At 40.3% G+C, this 22375-nt stretch overlaps 1 protein-coding gene across 1 annotated transcript; it reads right to left on the reverse strand.

Annotated features, from left to right (window-relative positions):
* Positions 1–4133: 4133 nt before the first annotated feature.
* Positions 4134–10544, reverse strand: CHRNA9 (cholinergic receptor nicotinic alpha 9 subunit). Its single transcript, XM_053976203.1, has 5 exons — positions 10475–10544; positions 8189–8334; positions 7200–7354; positions 6009–6541; positions 4134–4690 (listed from the first exon to the last, which is right to left on the reverse strand). The coding sequence occupies exons 1-5, from the start codon at positions 10542–10544 to the stop codon at positions 4134–4136; spliced, it is 1461 nt and encodes a 486-aa protein (XP_053832178.1).
* Positions 10545–22375: the final 11831 nt, after the last annotated feature.

Genomic DNA, 22375 nt, shown 5'->3' on the forward strand with positions numbered 1-22375 from the left:
GGTCACCTTTGGTCCTATATATTGTCACTGATGAAAACATGTTAAGAAAGAAAACAAGAGTCAATATATTCTTTTCTTCAATTAATAACAGAAGTTTGTAAGAAAAGATGGATTCTTCACACTTTTGTAAACAGAATGAGAGGAGTTGCCTTTCACCCCATAGTCTCCTTTTCCTTTCTCCAAAACAATCATACTCAGGTCCTCAGCTTCTCAAATTAGGACTGGTGCACAATCAGGAATTCTTGCCACACTCCTGCATTTCTTGAGAAATTACCGTGAGACATGTATCATAATCCTGGCAGTGTCAGAGAACCAAGCTTTGCTAACCAGACAAAAGATGTAGATGTATAGAATGTGACATCTGAATTCCTGAAGCATGGGAAAAACCTCTTCTCTCTCAGAATGTCATTTATTGTTCAGGATGATCCTTTTTTGTTTAGTCTGAACCCTCTTGCTTCAATTTCCATGAACACAAATAGATTTCCTCGGTTAGGAAAGACCATCTTTTACTTTTCTTCATTGTTGAAAATTCAGCACCCCAACATCCCATTACACTTCAGCTCTGTAATTCTGCTTGCAAAAAGAGCAGTGAAGGCATCACAAGAGACAGTTTCTATTTTTCCTCATTTCAACACTGCAATGACTCAGTACAAGAAAGGAGAGTTCATCTCTCTGCCAAGAGATGGTACAACAAAAGAATCTGTCAGCTCATCCCTCGAAGGCCTCTGCAGCACACAGATCTACAACAGTATTTTTACAGCATCATTGTCTTCCTCAGTAAATAGAAAGTCAGCCTGCTTCCTTCATGGTAAACAGAGTTACTCAGTGCATAAATAGCTAATTTTCCGTTACTAGAATCATAGTTATTAATAATTTCTGGATTTCATCTTCCTCAAAGACTACTGGATTTAAGCACAAGGCACACAAAGGAAAGAGGAAGAGACCAAGACAGATAGAATTATATTAAACAGTCCTGTCTCACTCAGCACTACAGCTGTCATGTACAGTTCTGCCTAGTCACACACAAGACTGATTTAAAGCAAATTTCTTCTTGATGAAATTTCTTCTTGGAAAGGGTTGGCATGAACTGCCCAGGGAAGTGGTGCAGTCATAATCTCTGGAGGTGTCCAAGAAACAACTGGACATTACATGATGATCTCAGAAGTCTTTTCCAATCTAAATGATTCTGTGATTCTGCAAACATTAAGACCTAAGCTACTGTCCCTACAGTTTAGTCAGAAACTCCTGAGCTAGCTTCAAGCCAAGTAGCCCTTGCATGGCAGTAGCATGGGCCTTGGGTCAGCCTTGTCACCATGGCATGCAGTGTCACATCATGTTTTTTACCCTGAATGATGATCAAGTCCAGAGACATGACTCAAGGGTCCTAGCATCACAAAAATTCAGGGACCAGCTTCTACTGGTGCTCATCATCTGCTACTCACAATCCTTACCAAATCCAGGACTCTTATGAACTAAAAATCGAAAAGTCTTTCTTACAAGATCAAGAAAAATCACCAAATGTAAATAAAGGGTGAAAGAAACACTTGAGAATGTCTGGTGATCCAAAGAAAAGGATAAAAATTTAAAAGCAAATTTAATAGTTAATAAGTTTGAATAATGAGAACTATTTTTCAAATCATATTCTTACAAGGAAGGTATTTCTTATACCATCACATCTTCGCATAAAAAGTATTAGGGAATTGCAAAGCATGATTTCAACATCATCATCCAAGCATGCAGAGTACTGAAAAGCACCAGCATGACAGAGGCCCACAATTCACCCATGATTGCAAACTTTCCCTTACACGTGGAAAGCCCACAACTGCAGCAGTTTGCTTTGAACAGAGCGACATGGACAAAATCTGAATTTCTAAAAAAGATATTCTGAATCAGACTAAAGGGCTGTCTAAATCTTGAAGCTGCCTCCAGTGGGTGCCACCAGTGGGATGAAGAGCACTGAAAACCATGTAGTCATGAATCCCTACAATATTGCTCCTCCTTTAAATGCTTGGTGACTGTATTTAGAAGTATGCCAATAGATTTTTCTTTTTTTTTTTTCTCTTAAGTCTTGAAATCCAAATAATCTTTTGGCATTCACCAATCCTGGTGCAAAGAGTTCTTCAGCCTTATCATATGGTGTACAGACTCTTCCACTGCCACACACAGTGTACATTTCATGTACCCTGTTCCTATATTGTAAGACACTGTGAACAGTAGCTCTTTATGCCACCCATAAGCCTTAAATAAATCCTTGGTCATCAGTTTTCCATGCTGAAGACTCATGTTCTGAATATTTTACCCTTATCTTTAAATACCTTACTCCCTCAGTTTTACAGACAATATTTTTTTCCACGACAAAGAGCAAACCAGTTTCCTAAAGCAGGCAGTGTAAATGCCAAACCCTGAACTATGTGGCAAATGGCTGCAATCGTTTTTCTGCACAGTGAATTAAAATGAACAGCTTGTCTTCTAAAGGAGCTACTCAAAGTTACCCTGGTTGAGTGGGAACTGATAATACACAGGGAACACACTTGAGACTTTTTCCACATACTGAGTTTATTCTTGGCTAGACACCCAGTTTAGCTTTACATTAAAACCTGGACTTTAAGGCTTGCATTATGTATGAGAATCCAGATAAGTTTACAGTGTTAATTATTCCACACAAAAGAAAACCTGCCATTAGCAATTCAATGCATCATTTACATCATCAAAATAAAAATAACAATTCCCTTTCTTCTAATAAATCTGGGCATAACAACTGCATCACTTTACCAGTTTAGCTCCTTGCTTTTAAGTTACTGATTCACAGGTATGCTCCTATTGACTGCAACAATTATGAGAATTCGTTTTATCACATGAACTTTTGACTGGGATCCATTACAATGCCATTCTGCCTCTCCCACTGCATCTAGAATATCATGGTTTCAAAGTTCAGGGTGCTTTGCAAAAGCAATTTATTTGCCATGGGTATGCCCAAGGTACTGGTTTCTTACTTTGTTTCTTACTGTATTACAAGAGACATCCTCCAGAGCTCTATCAGTCTGAGAGGGTTAACAGAAATTAACAGACAGGAGAAGGGTTTTTGGTTTGGAAAACAATCATTTTCCCATATATGTAAGAACTAAGGTGTTGAACAAGGAGTGTTGATTATGGCACTATTTTAAAGGGTCTGTAAATCATGGTTTTGTGTTAAGTAATGCACAGAGCAACCTTGGCATTCCTGTAAACTGTTTAAAATTTAAGTATTAAAGAGCTTGTAAGAGTGAACCAGGGACGCAAAGGGTGAACACTAGCAGGTAAATACAGTGAGAGAAGACAGAACCCACAGCCTCCTATTTTAGCAGTCTCAAGTAGCATTTAAAGGCACATCTTGAACAAATGCCCAGGGCAATGAGACATGTAGGAAGGACAGGAGAAGTTCTTCCTATTATTATGCTCAAGAGAAAGAATCGAAAAGAGGCCCTCTGACTCAGTGAGGAAGAAACCCTGGGAATCTGGCTTACTTTAGCCATGGTGACAATACATTAACATCCTGCAGCAGAAAATGATAAAGAGGAAGATCATATTCAGTAAGCTCAACCATATTAGAAGCTAAAGGCACAGCATGTAGAGCCTATGAAATGAGCAGTAATCTGTGAGCTGGAACAAAAACCGTAAGTTTTCAAGTCAAGCTAAAATAAAAGAGAAAAAGGCAATGCCATGAAGGGATGGTCTCCAGAAAATGTCACCATTTCACAAATACACTTTTTTTTTTCGCCTGGGAGAGAGAAAGGGCTGATCAAATTGCAAGGTGCAGAGATGCAGCCCTGTGAATACACAACTCCCTACTTGGCTGTGTGCTCCACTGCTGAAATACTCTGGCCCAGACAGCCTGAAGTCATGGCCACCACCCACCAAGGTGACTGCTTATCCTGCAGCCTCATCAGCACACCCATACTAAAAGGCAAGGACAGTTTCCAGCAAAGTCCTCAGTTTTCCAATGTCTCAACTCACTGTCACAGCCTACAGAGTCAATTTGTTTATTGTTATAGAATGCAAGACAAAGATCTCAAAAGCACCCCTATCACAGAACTCCTCCTAAACAAACTAACATAGAATATTCAGATTTACAAAAGGAACATATTCATTTTCAGTTAAGCAGCTTTCCCAATGATCAGCACACTCATAAAAAACACCATGATAAAGAAAATCCACATGAAAAACCTGTCCATCACTTTTGCAACTTTTTTCCACTCAATTCCTTTGGCCCGGTTAGCTTTATGGTCTCTAACACAATTAGCAATATACTCAATATTTTTAATTAGCATTTTGTAACAAGAACAGCAATTAGCAGTCTCCCTAACATTTTCACCATGAACTCCATAGCTTTTATTCCAATTTCCATTGAGCTTCTCCTTGAGATTACAGTCATCATTCCTAGTGGAAAGAGGACTCCTTTCCTCTTTGTGCTTCCTCTGACACCCATCATCCCCCTCTAATCTACATTCTTCTTCCTTCTCTCTTTTTGGACTTGTGCAATTTTCACCCACATCATAAACAAAAAAGATTTTTGACATATAGTCCAAAATAACCACCTTGGCCCACTGCGGAACAGGCTTTGCTTCTGAGCCACAATGATGGAGATTCATTATAATGATTGTCAATGCAGTAGAAGCTGTGATCATGGTCATAGTTGCTATGTAGTACTTCCCTAGAACACAAAATAAAATTATATTAAAGATGTTACTCTAATAAAAAATTTAATGAGAAGTGAAGTGTGACAACATAGTGTTAAGCATAAATGCAAGTGAAATAAAACTTTAATCACCTTAATTCTCTTAGATCAGGATTCACCATTTAAAAACAAAGATAAAAGCCATTAAAATAAAATCTCATACTCATTACTGGCATGTCTTTATCAGATGAGTATATGACTACTGTATTAGCATGGTAAATATTGGCAAGCTAAAACCTCTGATTATTTGAAACACATCCATTCAGAAACCAGATCAAAAATATTTCTCAAGAGCCTTGCTCTTTACATAGTATCTGCAAAATCCCCATGCCAACGGCTTCACACGGCACCTTGGAAATCCCATTTCCTCAGGTATTATGTGTGATGATCAGACTTTCTTTGAGCTATTGATGCACCCACACCAGCAGATCCATGCTTTCACACTCAAACATGTCAGTGAATAGGCAGATTTTGCTGGTATCCACAACCAGTGTGCTGCCAGCTCCAAGGTCAGAGCACAGAGCTGAAGAGAATACAAGCTGTGCTCCTCTGTCTTTGCTTTTGGCAAGTGAAGTACACAGCTGAGCACCCAACCAACCTATGCAGAGAGGCAGCTCCCAGCCCTGCTCTGCAGCCTCTGCAGGAGAAGCAAGAGCTGACAGCAATGACACAGGCAGGACATGCCACAGACAGGTGTGACGTGAGCTCAGTTCCAAAGAGATTGGAATGGATGGCAAGGGAGAGCGTGGGAATAGAGAAAACAGACTGAGCTAGGTTCCTTTCATGGCACATGAACTTTCCTGAACACCCAGACATAAATTAAATATCAGCATAATGAATTCCCAACAACTATAATCCAATGTAGCAATTGTCAGATATTAAGTCAACTGTGAGTATGCCAGCCAGGCCATCCAACCATCTGGATTGGACAGAAACATATCTTGAAACAGTCTGACCTGGGGCTTATAGCTTTTGATTGTACTTCATGTGTTAGTTCTAAAATTGTTTTCCACTACCAGCTTTATTTCAAGATGTGATAGCATAATTCAAAATATCTAACTATATTTAATAAATATAAAACAGCTAGCTAATGTATGATTTAAAATAAACACAAAATAACTTCAAAAAACTGCAGGATACCTATACAGATTCCACACATATTTTAAGTACTTCACTATGTTTCAAAAATGTAGCAAATTTATCTTCCCAGAAATCACAAATTACATGAAGATTCCCTGACATACAGCCCTGCTATTAGTAAGTCATGCTTAAAGACAAAATGTGTAAAGCTCACCTATCAAAGGTACATTTTCAGATGGAGGCATGATCTCTGCAACCATCAGCTGGAACACAGTGAGAGCAAGAAGAACTGTAACACCCAGAGACACTTTCTCACCAGAGTCTGCAGGGAGATAGAATCCCAGTGGGGCCAGGAAAGAGATCAAAATGCAGGGAAGCAACAGATTAAATATGTAGAAAGAGGACTTCCTCTTCAAAATCAGCGTGAAGGTCACATCCGGATAAGGCTCAGAGCAGCAGCCATAAGTGATAACATTCTTAACTGCTGGCATACCATGAATCTCCCATTCCACATCTTCTATGAAGTCAGAGAGGTCGCCACTATCTAGAGAATTGATGAGGTCTACCTGATTACCATTATAGGTCCAGGACCCAAAGGTAAGGTTGCACTGCTGGCTGTCAAAAGGAAAATAAGACACATCCACTACACAAGAGCTCTTTGTGATAGCAGGCGCATCCCAAGTGATTTTTCCGTCATATCTCAGCACTACATTAGTATTTACTGGTTCTGAAAAGTCATCATCAGCCCTAAAAGACAGAAAAATGGCAATCAGGATTGACAGACAAAAACTTAAGGGTGAGGGCCAGAGAAGGTGGGCAATGGGGAAGACCCTCCTTTCACACCATTAAAAGCATGCTTCTGAAATCACATTTACACTGAATTTTAGTAGACACTTACTATTAACCATTATTTACAGGTATGAATGCCAAACAACAGTGCTGCTAAATTATGTTGTATTTGTTTGCCATAGTTCCTTCAGAATTGCCCTCAAACAGAACACAGTAGGATAAGAGTCCATTAAAAGATGAAAACAGTCTGCAGGTCATTATTGGCCAGGCAGAGCAGACGAGGAGTGCAGCCTTTATGTATCATCTTTTTGTGGACAATCTTCCAGAGTTCTCTAGGAGCCTCAGCAGAAAGCATCTCAGACAGCCAGGGTATTCAATTTCCAGTGCAGAGAAATTCAGAAAAGCTTTGTTGTGTAGCATAATTTTCAGACCTTGTCTATTGCAAAATTTGCTTTATTGGAAAATATTTAGATTATCAACAACAAATGTTAAGACTACAAACATACCCCTTGCTAAGGTAAGGTAGAGATGAAAGTTCAGTCTCTGTAGACCAGTTACTCCTTTAACCCCATCCCTCCCTCAAATATGCAAGCTGATTTTCTCCAGCCACACTCACTTGTTATATAGGACAATATCTGGTCTCCAAACCAAATTGCTTGGAATCCTGATAGAATCCAACCCATCATATTTATCTTTGTCCCATCTGAGGTATGCATCATACCAGCTTTGTCGAATCCATAAGTAAGCTGACAAAATTTGGTTCCTTTCATCCTGCATAAAAATGTAGAAATATTTCTAGCTGAAGGTGACAAAATCACATCTTAGACAAAGACAGAATTTGTGATATGGCTTTGATGTAGTGCTCAAAACAGGCCAGAATACAAAGAGGCCACAAAATAATTCTCAGACAGTCATCTAGGCTCATACACTGTACATTGGTTTGGACTTTCACTTGTACAAACCTTCATCTATCAGCACCTTCCCTAGTTTTAATCTCAGTATCTAATGCTCCCAGATCTTCCTAATTTCCTTTTGCAAGCTTCAGAATAGCAAATAGCTAACAGATCCAGGCTACGAAATTCTTTGAGAGCTTGGTGAGGCCTTGAAATTATAATTCAGAAGTCACAAAAATAATCTTTCCTTCTCCTTCCAGACATATTCTCTTTTGTCTTAAAAGTGTATCTAAAAAAACGTATTTATAAAAATTACTGAAGGCTAATTTTAGGGATTTTATGTAAAAAATAATTGCAGCTTAGAAAAAGCATTTGCTGTATTTAAAATTGAGCAAAAGTTGCCTAGAGGGTGTGATACCTAACTACAAAAGAAGTCTTAAAAATTCAGCAGCTCTAAGTTTCCACACTTTTAATGAAAGCCTTAAATGATGCAGCCAGAGAAGAATGTACAAAAACCTGGAGAACAGGACACACCTCCAATCCCTCAGGCCACCCCCTCTCCCTCGCCTGTGAGGAAGCGTTTCTGAAGTCGTCACAACAAAATGAAGGTTGCTTTTCCTACTCCAAACAAAAGGCTTACATCCAAACAAAAAGCTTGCATCTAGTATATTCCTGTGTATTTTTAGAAAAACAGAACTCTACTTTTACTCACCATGTCTTTAATTTGGGACAAGGTGATCTGAAGGGTGACATTCAGTACTTTATCCGTGTCTTCCACTGGTCTCAGAGCATTGGAGTAGTCTTCAAACAGTTCATTAAACAGCATGTGAGCATATTTTCCTTTGGCTGATTCTACAGCTAGAAAACATGGACTTGTTCAGCACATTAGATTAAGCACTGAGCAGCATCAGAAAACACCTTCTTTCTAGTGCTTCAAGCAGTATTTGCTATAACCTTATTTATCATTCATATATGGTAGAATATCATTCGTTCAGATGCAGAAGAGTGCCTGATGAAGTTATTCAAATAAAGACAGCGTTCACCTGGAGCAAGGGAAGAGCTAACTTAAGCTTTTCACACCCACTGAAAAACACTCTGTATATAATGATTCCTACATTTTTTGAAAGTAAACATAATTACTTTTATTTTACCAATGACTTTCCAATTACTTCCAGTCAGCAAGGTCTGAAATTACACTTACTCACGGGCTAATGGCTTTTGGTGTGTCCCCACATGCAGCACTGGTAAGATTCCTGCTACTTCCAGAATTTAGTCTTTTTCTTTTTAAAATACCACCTGTAAAATGTCTGAGCTGCTTTTCTTCACAAGCTGGCAATTGCTTAATGTGTGAATACATCTGTGCACCAACATCTTTTCCAAACCATGTATTTGGAGATGCTTCTTGCTATCCAAACTTAGATACTAAAGGTAATTGACTGAAACTCGAGGTTTTAAATGACACTTTTGCTGTTTCATAGTGCTTTGTACATCACCGTTTCTCTAGGCAGCCTCTTTACATAGATACACAAATTTCTGCAAGCAAAGGGCAAGGACAACAGGACCTCTCTGTTACAACCCACCCCTAAAGGTGGAGTAACTGAGGTTCTTCTTAACAGATCCCTTGGGATGGGTAAGAGTAAAACAACACTGAATTACTAGTTATGTATAAATACACATATTTATGTATGGCAGGTTCATTTTAGAACTATTTGATGCAATGGTGTCACTGAAACTACAGGGAAAACAGAAACTCTCCAACGTCTTTTCCATGTTAGAGAATTAGGCATTACTTTATTCTGGGCAGGATGTTATTCTGAGCAGGATATGCAATAGAAATTATTTCATCCACACATGCCCGGGTTGTGCAATGAAAATCATTCCGTCGTACATGGTTCTTTACCAGACTTTTCACCTATTTATACATAAAAACCCCAAAGAAATTCCCGTTCACTCTTTTTAAATGACTCAGTGTTCAATCTTCTATTGGTTATTGATCCCTTCGCCTTCGATACTAGTTCGGACCTCATTCCTTGGTTCTCTTATCAACATTTTCCCAGACCAAGTGTCTCCGCGGAAGTAATGCCCCTTAATGTTCGTTTCCTTCCTGTGTACCTTCTGGCTACTCCCCGTCTGTAGTTCTTAAACTCGTCAGACCTCAGCAGGTCTTTTGAAGACAAACTTCAATTCCCCTACCCTCGGGCAAAGGCGAGCAAACCCCTGACTAAAGCTACAAAAAAATTTTTCAAGTTGCATCAATTCCAACTAGAGGTACGTAGTCGTATCGGTTATTATCTATAGAAATGAAACAATATAAGAGCATAAAGATTACACCTAAGAAAATTCAGAAGAAAGAAAAAGAAAGAAAGGATAAGAGCAGATAATGGAGAGGACCGATATCACTATACACGATTAAAAGTATTTATCCCGTCTCACAGGGTCGGCTTTTTATCGGTCTTCTCCCTTATCTGGTTCAAAGCCCAGCTTGTTGCTAAACAAAGGCTAATTTGCACTGGTGATCTCTGGTGATGGGCGCTCACCGCTCTGCGCCTGCCTTCCTCCCCTTCGGCTGTGGGGTGAAATCCGGCCTCATCAGAGCCCCCGCTGCTTTCGCAAATGGCCAATTGCTGGAGCCATTCTCACTTCAGCGCTCCCGTCTCTCACACACTGGCAAGACTCGCGCAAGCGCCAGGTGGCAATTTGTAGGGAACAAGTGCTTTGGAGTACATCTCTGGTGATTCACGCCGACTTCCTGGACTAATTAAGAGTTCAAAGCAAATCTTCCTGACTAAAAAGATATCCCAACAAATCAAAACTTCCCGAAGAGCACTGCAATTCTAGTCGTACATGATCATTTTGTCTATGCATCAGTGAGACGAAGTTAAACTAAACAGATTAAACGCTTCTGGGGCTCAGCCATGTAGGGTACATCAGGTCACAAGATCCTATCAGAATAAAATAAACTTCAGCGCAACATTTAACTAGCAAGCAGTATTCTCACCTTTGAGTATCACTGCTGTGAACAGCAGCCACAGAGAGACGTAAAAGGAGGAGAGGCGCCTCATCTTCATTTCTAGACCTTAAATAAAACTGTTCAGCCAAGGGCACAGAAGTGCTTACCACCATCCAAAACTATCCAAAAAAGTAAATCAAGTTGTACAGCAGCATCAAGGTGCTGATACACTGATGCAGTTCTAGAAGCAGCTCGTTCGTCCCTCAGCAGCGATCATGGGCTCCGTCCCTGCCGCCGCCTGGGGCTCTGCTCAACCCTCCCTCTCAGTAACCTGAGCGCTGCCTGCTCTCAAGCTAAGGCTGAGACAGAAAACCAACAGATTGAGTATCAGTGCAAAAATTGTATTCCATTGCATTTTTACTACAAATGCAAGATTTCGTCCAATTTATGACAAATCCTTTTACAGTTCTCTGGAGGGCTTTGTTTTACTGCACTTACATTCTGCAATAGCCCTCTCAGAACCAGCTCTGTGGAATTTGCGGACCTTCACAAAAAAAGTGATCTGACTCAGTACTTTAATAGGAATAGTAACACTGTACCTCACACATCCAATATCACACAGGAAAAAAAAAAAACAAAAAAAAAAAACTATACCCACGGCCACTTCCATGCTAACAAAACAAGGTTTTCATTACCAATGTGCTGCCACATGGAAGAGTTGCACCAAAGTCAGAGAACACATTTAATATTTGCAGTAGCCCAATATCACTGTGCAAACAAGAACTTCAACAGGTGTAGACAACTTGAAGACCAGTACTCAGCACAGTAAATCAAGAGCAAAACTGGACTTTGCAGGTAAAATGCCATTTCCCTGTTACAGTACAATTTTTCACAGGTAAACTTGATTAAAAAATTACAGTTACTGGACCACACTTACATCTAGCCAAAAGATTTTCAGGAGAAAAATATGAATATGAAACAATACCTCACCTGGCCTTCCATCTCACTCTGATGGTCAGAACTTCAATAGCTCTGTCTATATTACTCATGTTTTCAAGTTAGCTTCCTAGTACCACAGACATTTTCTTTCAAGTTTCTCAGACAAGAGATTACTTCCTCCTCTCCACAGTCCAATCCATCCTTCCTGATACACTGCAGTCCATTCTGCCTTCCTTTTAGAACAGATAACAGAAAATAGTCACTAAAACAGAAAGTGAAAATATAGAATGAGCTACCAGGGGAAAAAAATGGTCCAGAATAGTCCTGATCCACAGAGGACATAAAATATTGTTGCTTTACTCCTGCACAGTCTTTTGGCTAGAAGAAAAGTTATCCCTCCATACACATAATTTCTACACAGCAGCACTACAAGCAGTCACTGGCTAGTGTTTGGCTTTTGTGGGATTTATAAATCAATTACATATATAGCCAGGTTTACTAGGTAAGCAATAAATAATTTTGGTCAAAGCTCCTGTAATAAAATCCATCTCTGTCATTTCATTTGCTGAATTGTCAAAGGAGTAAAAAAGTAGAAAACTGTTTACAAGTCAAAAAGGTCAGCCAAACAGCCCTTAGGGAGTATGCAGTAACCTGCATTCTCTGTGGGGTGAAGGTATATGATGCTAGGGACAACAAAGGTTGTGGACAAAAGACAAAAGATTTTTTGATACAGTCAGATAAGTCAGATTTTGATACATTCTCAGGGGATAATTTTAGTCTACAATAAATTTCCATTCTGTCAGCAAGGAGCTACTGCATAACATCTCTTGCTCAAATCACAAGAGTGATGAGTGGTACTGCTTTAAGATTAGAGTTGCTATAAACACTACTGGAACCAGGACTAGCCTTGCTCTGCCACAGGTTTGAAACAACCATGTGACCTGTTACATCAGCAATACATACATGTCAAGCAGTGTGGAATGATGTACTTAAATTAAACATACAGACAGGTAAACATGAGCACACATTTATATTAGACATGTTTGTTACGTTTGAGACACTGCATTGATTGCACAGTGCTTGCAAAAGTAAACTAAAATACTTCTAAAAGCCTTTTCCATATTGAAGACACAAGAAATTTAACAATGTTAGTATGACAGACCATTTGGCTTCTTTATGTTTGTTCACAAAATATCCGATTTGTATTTTTAATCAAAATATCCCTAATGCATATATTTTGTACGAATGCCAAGCATTAACATTAATTTATGGTTGATCTGAGAGATTATTCTACAAACCCACACTTCCTCAGGACATAGTTTTTAAGTTTTGGCATGATCTAAGACAATATTAGCCCCAGATCAAACATCCCATTTAACTTTTGAATGAAGCTTAAATTTATAGTTGAAGAGTTGTCTTTCTTTGTAGTAAAGAGTTCTGCAACCAAATCAGAAATTAATACAAGATACGAAGCCGCTTACAAAGATAATTTAAGAAGAGTCACGGGTGTTTGGAAGTTGGAATGAAGCCATTAACCACTCCCAGAGCGAGTTCCCAGCGGAATTCCCGGGATGCTGTCGGAGTCCCTCTGCCAGCAGATGGCCCTGTCACCCAGCCTACTGATCCAGGCGGAGCGACGAGGCGGCTTATCACAAAAATCACATCGCGTTACAGCCTACCTCCATCCGTTTCGCAGATTATTTGCCTTACATTTGATGTAAGTCGCAGTGAGACAAGATGTTCTTTTAAAGAGAAAGATAGGCAGAAGGAGCAAAATCGTTTGGTGGCTGAATCCGGGGACTTTCCGGACAGAGGCAGCAGAGGAGGCAGCAGAGCTGAGACCAGCCACGGGAGGGTTCCGAGGGAGCGAATTCCAGCCGTGGAATTCACCAGCTGGGAGTCGGTACAAAACCTCGTCTGGAGCACAGGCTGCTTCTGCTGATGTGGAGAGTGGTTGAGGCCCACGGCACACTAGCCAACCCTGCTCCCACGTGTTTTGTTCGAACATTTGACTTCGTGGGAATGAGTGTGGGCTATCAACAGAGCTATTAGCACTCAGGGGGACAAGAGTGGACCATTCACTGGTGCACTGAGCTTGTACGCCGCTCCCATAACACATGTAACTTTTTGTGCTTCTAGACACACATATACTGTTATACATCATCAAAAATATAAATAGGGCAGACTGAAGTGGACATGACATAGATCTCTTTCATATTAAAACTTACAAAGTTAGATATTTGTCTTAGCCAAACTATAAGTAATGTAGGTAAGTGTAAAAACATATTTAGAACTTTGTTCTTTCAATCCTTTTTCTCCTGCATAACATAATAATTTGCTCTTGAGCCTAAGGTTTTTACATGCATATTTTCAGAAATTTTAATGGATTCTTACCCTTTTTTTGCATAAAAACCATTAAGAGTTTTCAAGCCTTCAACTGGAAAAGCTGCAGATACTGTACTATCACAGCCCTCAAGGCCGTCTGTACCATTTATAATCCATCCCTTCATCAGAGAACAATAAAGAAGAACAGATTGGTTTCTAAGCACAGTTTGTAAGAAATGTCTCACAGTCTGCTTCTACTTGCCTTCCTGCCAATTTTTACCCACAGAAGCTGTTGCATTCACTTTCTTCACAGCATTTGCTACTGAATATTATCTTGTGATAGGGTCACGCAGCACACTAACTGTTCAGAGTCAGACTTCTCTCCTGAGACTAACTGGTCTTAACAGCACGGGTAACAACAGCTCTGGAGAACACAGCACTTCATTTAGATGCTACATGGTTCTCTCCACCTCATGTTTTCTCACCCACCTACTGCCTCCTCCTTCCTTCTCTCTCAAAATCCCCTACCACTCGAAACCAACACACTCATTCATATTTTCTTCCACCCTGCTGTACACACAGAAGATAGGAGATACATTAGGAGAGTTCACAATTCTAGCTCATGAGATAATGTAGAATATTAGCCACATTTTCCAGAGGTGGGAAATCCTCATTTGAATGTTACAGTTCTGGGGTTTACTGAATATCAATTTTTTGGGTGCACTTACACAGGCAGCTCTGCCAACCACCTCCCAGACCCTGAAGAGAAACTTTCTGAACCTAGAAGTCTGGTATTACTTGATATGATTTAATATGGAGCAGGTTACCCCTTTTCCACAATGCTTACAAGCTCATTAGTATTTTGTCTATCAGCATCTGGCAGGGTGAAGGACAAAGCTAGTTTATAATTTTAGGTATCAGAAAGCTGTTTTATACACTGTCTCATTGGGATAATTTCCAGCTTTGTAGCATGCCTTTGAATGGCCAATTGCAGAATCTGTGCTCTGCACAAAGGCAACCTCTGGGCCTAGACACAAATCACAAGTTTGCTCTGATAGGCAGCCTGATGCTCCAAACCAAACTGAATTAGAGAAAAATTTCTACACTGCTACAAGTGTCCTGACAGACTCGAACATCTTCCTCCTGATGATCACTCTTGAGCCATGGAAGGCACCACACTACCTCAGCTTTTGGAGTAGAGGGAAGTCTCCCAGCTCCCACTGCAGGCTAAACACAGCTCTAGGTGCCCCAGCTTGTATGCATAGCACCAAAAAACCCCAGACATTAAACAGATGTCTGAAGAGGTGAGACTGAAAGGCAGCAGTTTAGGCACTAACTCAAAACTAAAGTTTCACCCTCTCCAAAATTGAGTGATTGAGAGGAATACCCCTTTAAAACACTACCAAAACTCATCATGACCATAGGAGTACCTGCATAGAGGGTTTAGCATTTCCTGAAAAGATATGCTTTCCTGGTAAACTCACATCCACCTTGCGACAAAAAATACGGCACAACTACATGGGGGAGGACACAACTCTAAATAAACACAATGCATTTAGGCCCTAACAAACCTCCCTATGGGATAAAGCAAGCAGCAACTACTCATCTCTGAGGGAAAAGAACTTTTGATAAATCATGGGTTTAGCTACTGAAACATCTTGTGGTACATGGGCACTGACATTCTTTAAAATGTCCTAGCATGAACACACCTACATTTTGCTAGGTGTAATATGTAATATATGTTATAAAATAATTTGTGCTAAACTAAATTAAAAACCACAGCATCTTGTGTACTAAAACCAGTGTCAGGCAACAAGCAAGCTAAGTGATAGAAATCTAAGACACTGTCTCCAGAAATACATATTCCAAGGGATTTCTCATCTGATAAGACCCCAGCTGGAGACATTTCTGATAGGCATCATCAGAAGCTTATCCCGGAAATTTTCACCTGACAGGATTCCAGCAATTTTCCACCTGTTCCGGGAAAAGCACGATAACATGCTAAAGAAGACCCCTTTCCAAAGCCCGAGAGACTGCATAAAAATGGACCCCTTAGAACTGACCCTCGGAGACCTACAGGGACTTCGGTGTGACAGAGGCCAAGTCCTAAGTCTCCCTGACACTGATCACCTGGCTCAGTGTCGAATTGCTTGTGGCTTTCCTTTTTTTCCAAATTTATACTTTGATCATTTAATAAATTTCTTTAATTATTAAATCGGAGCATTCATTTATAATATATGGTTTAAGCAAAAATATTTCCTCCTGAGCAAAACGTTGTAGTAAACCTGCTGATTTATTCAAACTCTGCAGCTACACTCATTCCAGCACAAGAGAGTCATTTATATCTTGGGAACAAAGCACCACCATTTCAGCTGAATACAGCATCCCTTTTCTGAAGTATCTGTAAGCACAGTGGCTAGTTAAGAAAGGCTGTATTCATACTGTCAATTTTCATCTGCAAAATTCCAAGCAATTGTCCAAAAAACATTATATTGCTTTCTTCTTTTCAACCCATAACAAATGTATTGAAATGAAGTACTTCCAGGGGGGAAAAATAAGTTGAAGTGTTAATAAAGGGAGTCAGCACCAAGGAACATCTTTTCTTTGGATGAGTGAGCTGAAAAAGCTTATTTTGCCAATAAAGACATAGGATTCACCATCTAAAAATGTTGGCCTACAACACTGACCTGAATCTTACAGGCTTAAGTATGCTTGTAAGGCTTAACTGCTATTTTTCAAGTACTGTGGAAGGTGCACAGAATATTCTTAGCTGGAAGGGACCCACACGGTGATATGAGGTATAAAAGCTGTAAAGGCAAAAAAAAAAAAAGTGTTTTGACATTAAATAACTACTATAAACACATATCATATCTGATTGGTTTGTGTGCTTTGGAAAACATTTGCTCCTTGCTTGCCAGCAATTGGCAGGGGGCTGTGAAGTATCTTTGCCAATTGCTCAGCTGCCTTTAGCTTAAGGAATTGCATTTTATTCTGAAAGAGAAACAAAATGCTGGACAAAATGCAAGAGGGACTAGTGCAGTTTATAGCTAACAGAGCTATGAGAAGTCAGACTATCCTGCAGTCATCCTGCAGTCATTGTAGCTTTTGGGAAATGTATATAAAAGTACAAGAACCCGTTCCTCAAACTAGTAGCAAAGAGTTAGTATAAGAGCATTCCTAAAATATGGAACAATTTTAACAACAAATTCCATATTGGCTTTACTCCTGGGCTCTAACAAAAGGAGCATATTACATTGCCATATGAGACAGCTGTTTCTTATCCAATGACTGAGGTAAGGTCTACACTGGCGTCTGATGGATAATTTATTTGTTCTTGGTGGGAAGCTATACATAAAGAAAAAAATCTGGGACGTACACATTGTTCTGTAATTCTTTCTCTTCTGCCAGTATTTCAAGGCAATAGAGGTAGCTGGTATGGTTAAGCAGCACATTGCTGTGAATACACAGCCAACCTCAGAGAGCAAGACAGCAACACATTATGACATCTCACTGGAAGAGATGGGTCAGTGAGCAATTGGTGCATTTGGCACTATGCTAATGCTTCTAGCCAAGCTTGCATCATAACCTGTCAACATTCACCTATCTTGACTGAAAAATATTGCTTTTCCTTTTGATATCTTTAAATACTTGTAGTTTCTAATTCTATATGGTTTCAAAGTCTGCAACATTAGAAATCACAAACCTCCTGAGGAGGAATGACTCAAGAATATGAAAGGAAACACCTTCAACAGAAAGCACGAGCAGGGTAAGCAGAGCAGTGGTATGCTGTGCCCAGCACGCTGCTACTACAGCTGCTGAATGTCAGTGTCCTCCTTGCTGTGGGGAAGAATGACCAGGTGTCTTCAATGTACAGGCAACATCACAACTGATGGATACACATATCTGACAGCAAGTAGAAGGAAGAAGTCAAGGCTACAAAGACTTCTAAGTAGATATGTGAAAGGCACTTTTCAAGTAGCAAATCAATGGAACCCCTCAGTTTACAAGGGTTCTCTTTTCCTAGCTACATTTCATCCAGGTATTGGTTGCAGACAAGAAACAAATATGGGAGACAAAATTGCTTGCCTTAGCAGTCTCAAAAATTCTTCTCAGAACTTTTTATATCCCAAATAATTTTCCATATAACCACTATAAAGAATACCCTAAGAAGTTTAAAGGCATTTGACTATTTATTCTCCATTTTCTGGACTTGTATCTTGGCTATCAAAGGACACTGAATGCTGCTTAGTCAGACTGGCAGAGGATGCTTTCATTCTGCAAGCAAGAAATACTCATGGATCCTAGTGTGAAACCTGGCAGATATCTGATTTTGTTATTTACTTCATTTTTAGTAGAAAATAAAGAAATACTTTCAAATCTCATCTCTTTCAGGATTATGAATTCTAAGGTACAGTTTTAAAAATTAAAATTTTAGCTGTATAAGGACATAAAATTTACAGTTGTTTGATTAGTACTGAAGTAATGAGCAGGCCACATTACTCCTGTCATTCTAAGTATTTGATATAAGCATCACAATCAAAATGGAATCAAATGCATACTGACCAGGTGAAGAAGAAAAAATTCTGATCTTTTTAATGAATAAAACCCTAGGCACAGATATGTAAACCAGGAAAGGAACCTCAAAGAAGGTGAAGCCTCTCTGAAAAACAATGTTAGAAAATTGGTAAAAATAGATGAGGAAAAGGCTAAGGTATTCAACAAATTTTTGCTTCAGTCTCTAATATCAGCCTTTCTTCCCACACCTCTTGTGCAGGTGGACAGCAGGATGGGGAGTGGGGAAGCAGAGCACTTGTAAGAGAAGATCAGGTTTATGACCACCTGAAGAACCTGCACTCACAGAAGTCTGTGGGACCTGATGAGATGAATCTCAGAGTATTGAGAGAATTGGCTGATATAGTTGCAAACCACATTCTATGATATTTGAAAAGTCATGGCAGTCAGGTGAAGTCCAGATGACTGGAAAAAGGGAAACATTGTACCCATCTTTAAAAAGGGAAACTACCAACCTGTCAGCCTCACCTCTGTGCCTGGGGAAATCATGGAACAGATCCTCTTAGAAGCTGTGCTAGGGCACATGGAGAACAGGGAGGTGATTTGAGGGAGCCAGCACAGCTTCATCAAGGGCAAGTTCTGCCCAACCAAATCAATGGCCTTCTACAATGGAGTGACTGCCTCAGGGTACAAGGGAAGGGCTACAGACATCATTTATCTGAATTTCTGTAAAGACTTTGACACAGTCCCCCACAACATCCTTCTCTCTAAATTGGAAAGAGATGGATTTGATGGGTGGACTGTCACATCTACAGGATAGTGGTCAATGGCTCAGAGTCCTGATGGACATCAGTGGTGCCCTTCAGGGATCCGTACTGGGGCCAGTGTTATTTAATATCTAAATTAACAACATAGATGAAGGGATTGAGTGCACCCTCAGCAAATTTGCAGATGACACCAAGCTGAGTTGTGCTGTTGACACTCCTGAGGGACCCAATGCCATCCAGAAGGGCCTGGACAAGCTTGAGAAGTGGGCCCTTGTGGTTTAACAAGAACAACTACAGTGTGCTGCACCTCAGTCAGGACAACCCTTGGTATCAGCACAGGCTGGGGGATGAACAGATCCAGGGCAGCCCTGCCAAGGAGGACTGGGTGATGCTATGGGTGAGAGGCTGGACATGACCCAGCCATGGGCACTCACAGCCCAGAGAGCCAAACGTGTCCTGGGCTGCATCCAGAGCCCCGTGGGCAGCAGGGGAGGGAGGGGATTCTGTCCCTCTGCTCTGCTCTGCTGAGAGCCCACCTGCAGTGCTGCAGCCACCTCTGGGGTCCCAGCACAGGAAGGACACAGACCTGTTGGAGGAGGGCCACCAAGTTGATTAGAGGGATGGAGCACCTCTCCTATGAGGAAAGGCTAAAGATTTGGGTTGTTCAGCCTGGAAAAGAGAAGGCTTAGCAGTGACCTAATTGTGTCCTTCCAGTAGTGGATGAAGCCTAAAAGAAAGATTGAGAGGGATTTTTTACAGGAGCATGTAGTGGCAAGACAATGGAAAATGGATGCAACTAAAAGACAGCAGGTTTAGATTAGACATTAGGAATTTTTTTTTTTAGAGAGTGGTAAGGTACTCCCAGAGTTTTCCCAGAAAAGTTGTGGATGCCCCATTCCCGGAGTTATTCAAGGCCAGGCTGGATGGAGCTCTGAGTAACTTGGTCAAGTTAATAAAGGTTAATAACGGTTAATAAAGGTTAATAAAGGTAACTTGGTCAAGTTAATAAAGAGAGGCTGGAACTGGATGGTCTTTAAGATCTCAACACAAAAAGTTCTGTGATTCTATTACTTCCCCTTCTTTATTCTTGAAGAGTCTAACTGCTTAAATTAATAATTACAAATTCTAGAAATTTTAAGAGTTTGAGCTTCCACATGAATGACTCACCAGTATCACCATAATACAGTGAAATCCCAGAGCAGAGAGTCATCAGTAATACAAGACTCTCTTGGTTTGAAAAGACAGGTATCTGTTAAGGAAGGCAGGAGCTTCTCTTGAAATGGAAAATGTAAAACCTCTCTTTCTGAATTATTGTAATTTTGAAATTAAGGGGCTCTCAGGCAAAGATATGGGAATAGGAATAAGAGGTTTTTATTAGGAAAATTAAAATAAAAATGCAGTAATACAAAACAGCATTGACAGAGTCAGAATACAACCTGACAACCTGTTAGTGGCAGTCTGATTAAATGGTGGCTGCAGTCTTTTTGGAGTGGCAGATGTAGTTTTATTGAAGCAGTGATGTTGTAGAAGGGTGTAGTTTTCTTCTGAAGTTCTCGTGGTGGTGTAGATGGACCTGGTCTTCTGGTAAATCAGTGGAAAAAGGCTCTCATGGTGTTCTAAATTTTAGACTTTTATCCAGGTAGGAATGCTTGGCTCTTCTTGAGTGGAGCATCTTACAATGTGATGATGTAATTTTATCAGTTATGTAGTGTGACTTAATGGCCTATTAACAGAAGATATTCCCTTGGACAAAGGATGGGTTGTAGAAGAGATAAAGAAAACTGCCCCACCTGGTTTTAACAGCTGGCCTATTCACAGAGGATATCCCCCCTGGAGTTACGAGGGATGGGTCATGGAAGGGATAAAGAACACTGCTCTACCTGGTTTTAACATAACCAAACATACTTTTGGTTACATCTTGCGTTGCAACCTATGATGAAGAGTTTTTCAGCTTTTTCTAGAGTCAGTATGTTTAGCCTTTCACCCTTAACATGATAAAAATGCATGAAACCATTAATTGACATGGTAGGGGAAAATGTGACTTGAACTAGTTCCCTGTTTTACACCTTGAAGTAAATACCCTTCTTATTACCTATTCTTTTTTCTGTGTTTTAGAACAGCTAAATGAAAAGAACTAGTGTATTGGGTTTGCATGACCAGGTTTTGGTAGCAGGGGGCTAAAACTGTGGCTTCTGTGAGAAGCTGCCAGAAGCTTTCCCCATATCTAGCAGAGCCAATGCCAAAAGGCTCCAGCACAGCCGTGCTGCTGGCCAAGCCTGGGCCAATTAGAAATGTGGTAATGACTCTGCGGCAACATATCTAAGAAGGAAGAAAGTTATTGTGCAGATGTAACTGTGGCCAGAGAAGAGAAGGGTGAGAATATGTGAAAGGAACAACTCTGCAAACACCCAGGTCAGTGGAGAAGGAGGGAGCAGGAGGTGCTATTTCTGAGATTTTACTGCCACTTAGGAGTGGCACAAGATCAAAACTTTGGCTACAGCTACAGAATGTAGGCAGAAATAAGAACAAAGATAATCCTCCTTTCTGCTTCATGTATCAGAGACATAGAAATTACAGAAAAGACGGGCATCCATTTTCTCAGTATTCCTGAACAATCATCATTACATTTGTTTGCCAAATACCAGGTCCCCCAGACTTACCTATAAGCTTTCAAAACAGCACCTGTATTAAAGATGCAAGCATTAATACAGCCATTCCTGTCTGCTTAAGACAACTATTCACACCCCTAAAATACTTGCCAAAAACTTTCCTGTATCCCCATTTGGGAAGCACAATTTATTGCTGAAATCAATTAAATGGAAGAGTCCTAGCAGGTAGTTAAATGGTCAGGCTGTTAAAATATTTAGGTACTGGGAAACAAAAATATGAATGGGGCAGCCCCTTTTACCTCTTTCTACAGAGCCCGTTCCCGCAGTCCTGCCTCACATCACTACTAAAGCCGTGCAACACAAGGCAAATGCACAGACCTTTCACAGCAAGGCAACACAGCATTAGAAACTGGCCTGCCTAGATAGAGCACAAGCCAGTGAGCAGATACATCACATAGACAGGGGACAGCAAAAACCCAAGGCTTCCACCGAGCACAAAGCACTTCCTCATGCAGGTATGTTCTCAGTATCTGCTCAGCCTAAAAAGCAGCAGCAGCTGGTGGGCATCTCAGAATAACTCCTGGAGAGATGCTACATTTGCTTGGCTCTATTTACACTTCAGATTTCATGCACAGAAATGGAAATTACTGTGCAAACAAGCAATTCAAGTGAAAAAGGAAAGAAATGAAAAAGACATTTTAGCTGATATCTCTGATACCAGCACAACCGCAGAAGTGTTGCTGCACTGTAGTTAACTCCCACAGTGAGCCCAACACCATGCACAGTAGAGATGGAGG

The sequence above is a fragment of the Vidua macroura genome, chromosome 4, assembly GCF_024509145.1.
Source record: "Vidua macroura isolate BioBank_ID:100142 chromosome 4, ASM2450914v1, whole genome shotgun sequence".
NCBI classification, from domain to species: domain Eukaryota; kingdom Metazoa; phylum Chordata; class Aves; order Passeriformes; family Viduidae; genus Vidua; species Vidua macroura.

Coding starts and splice junctions, on each gene's coding strand:
- CHRNA9 (XM_053976203.1), bottom strand. CDS start 10,544: ATGAAGATGAGGCGCCTCTCCTCCTTTTACGTCTCTCTGTGGCTGCTG. Junction 8,335..10,474: donor CACAGCAGTGATACTCAAAG/GTGAGAATACTG, acceptor CATGTTTTCTAG/CTGTAGAATCAGCCAAAGGA. Junction 6,542..7,199: donor GATATTGTCCTATATAACAA/GTGAGTGTGGCT, acceptor TCTGTCTTTTAG/GGCTGATGATGACTTTTCAG.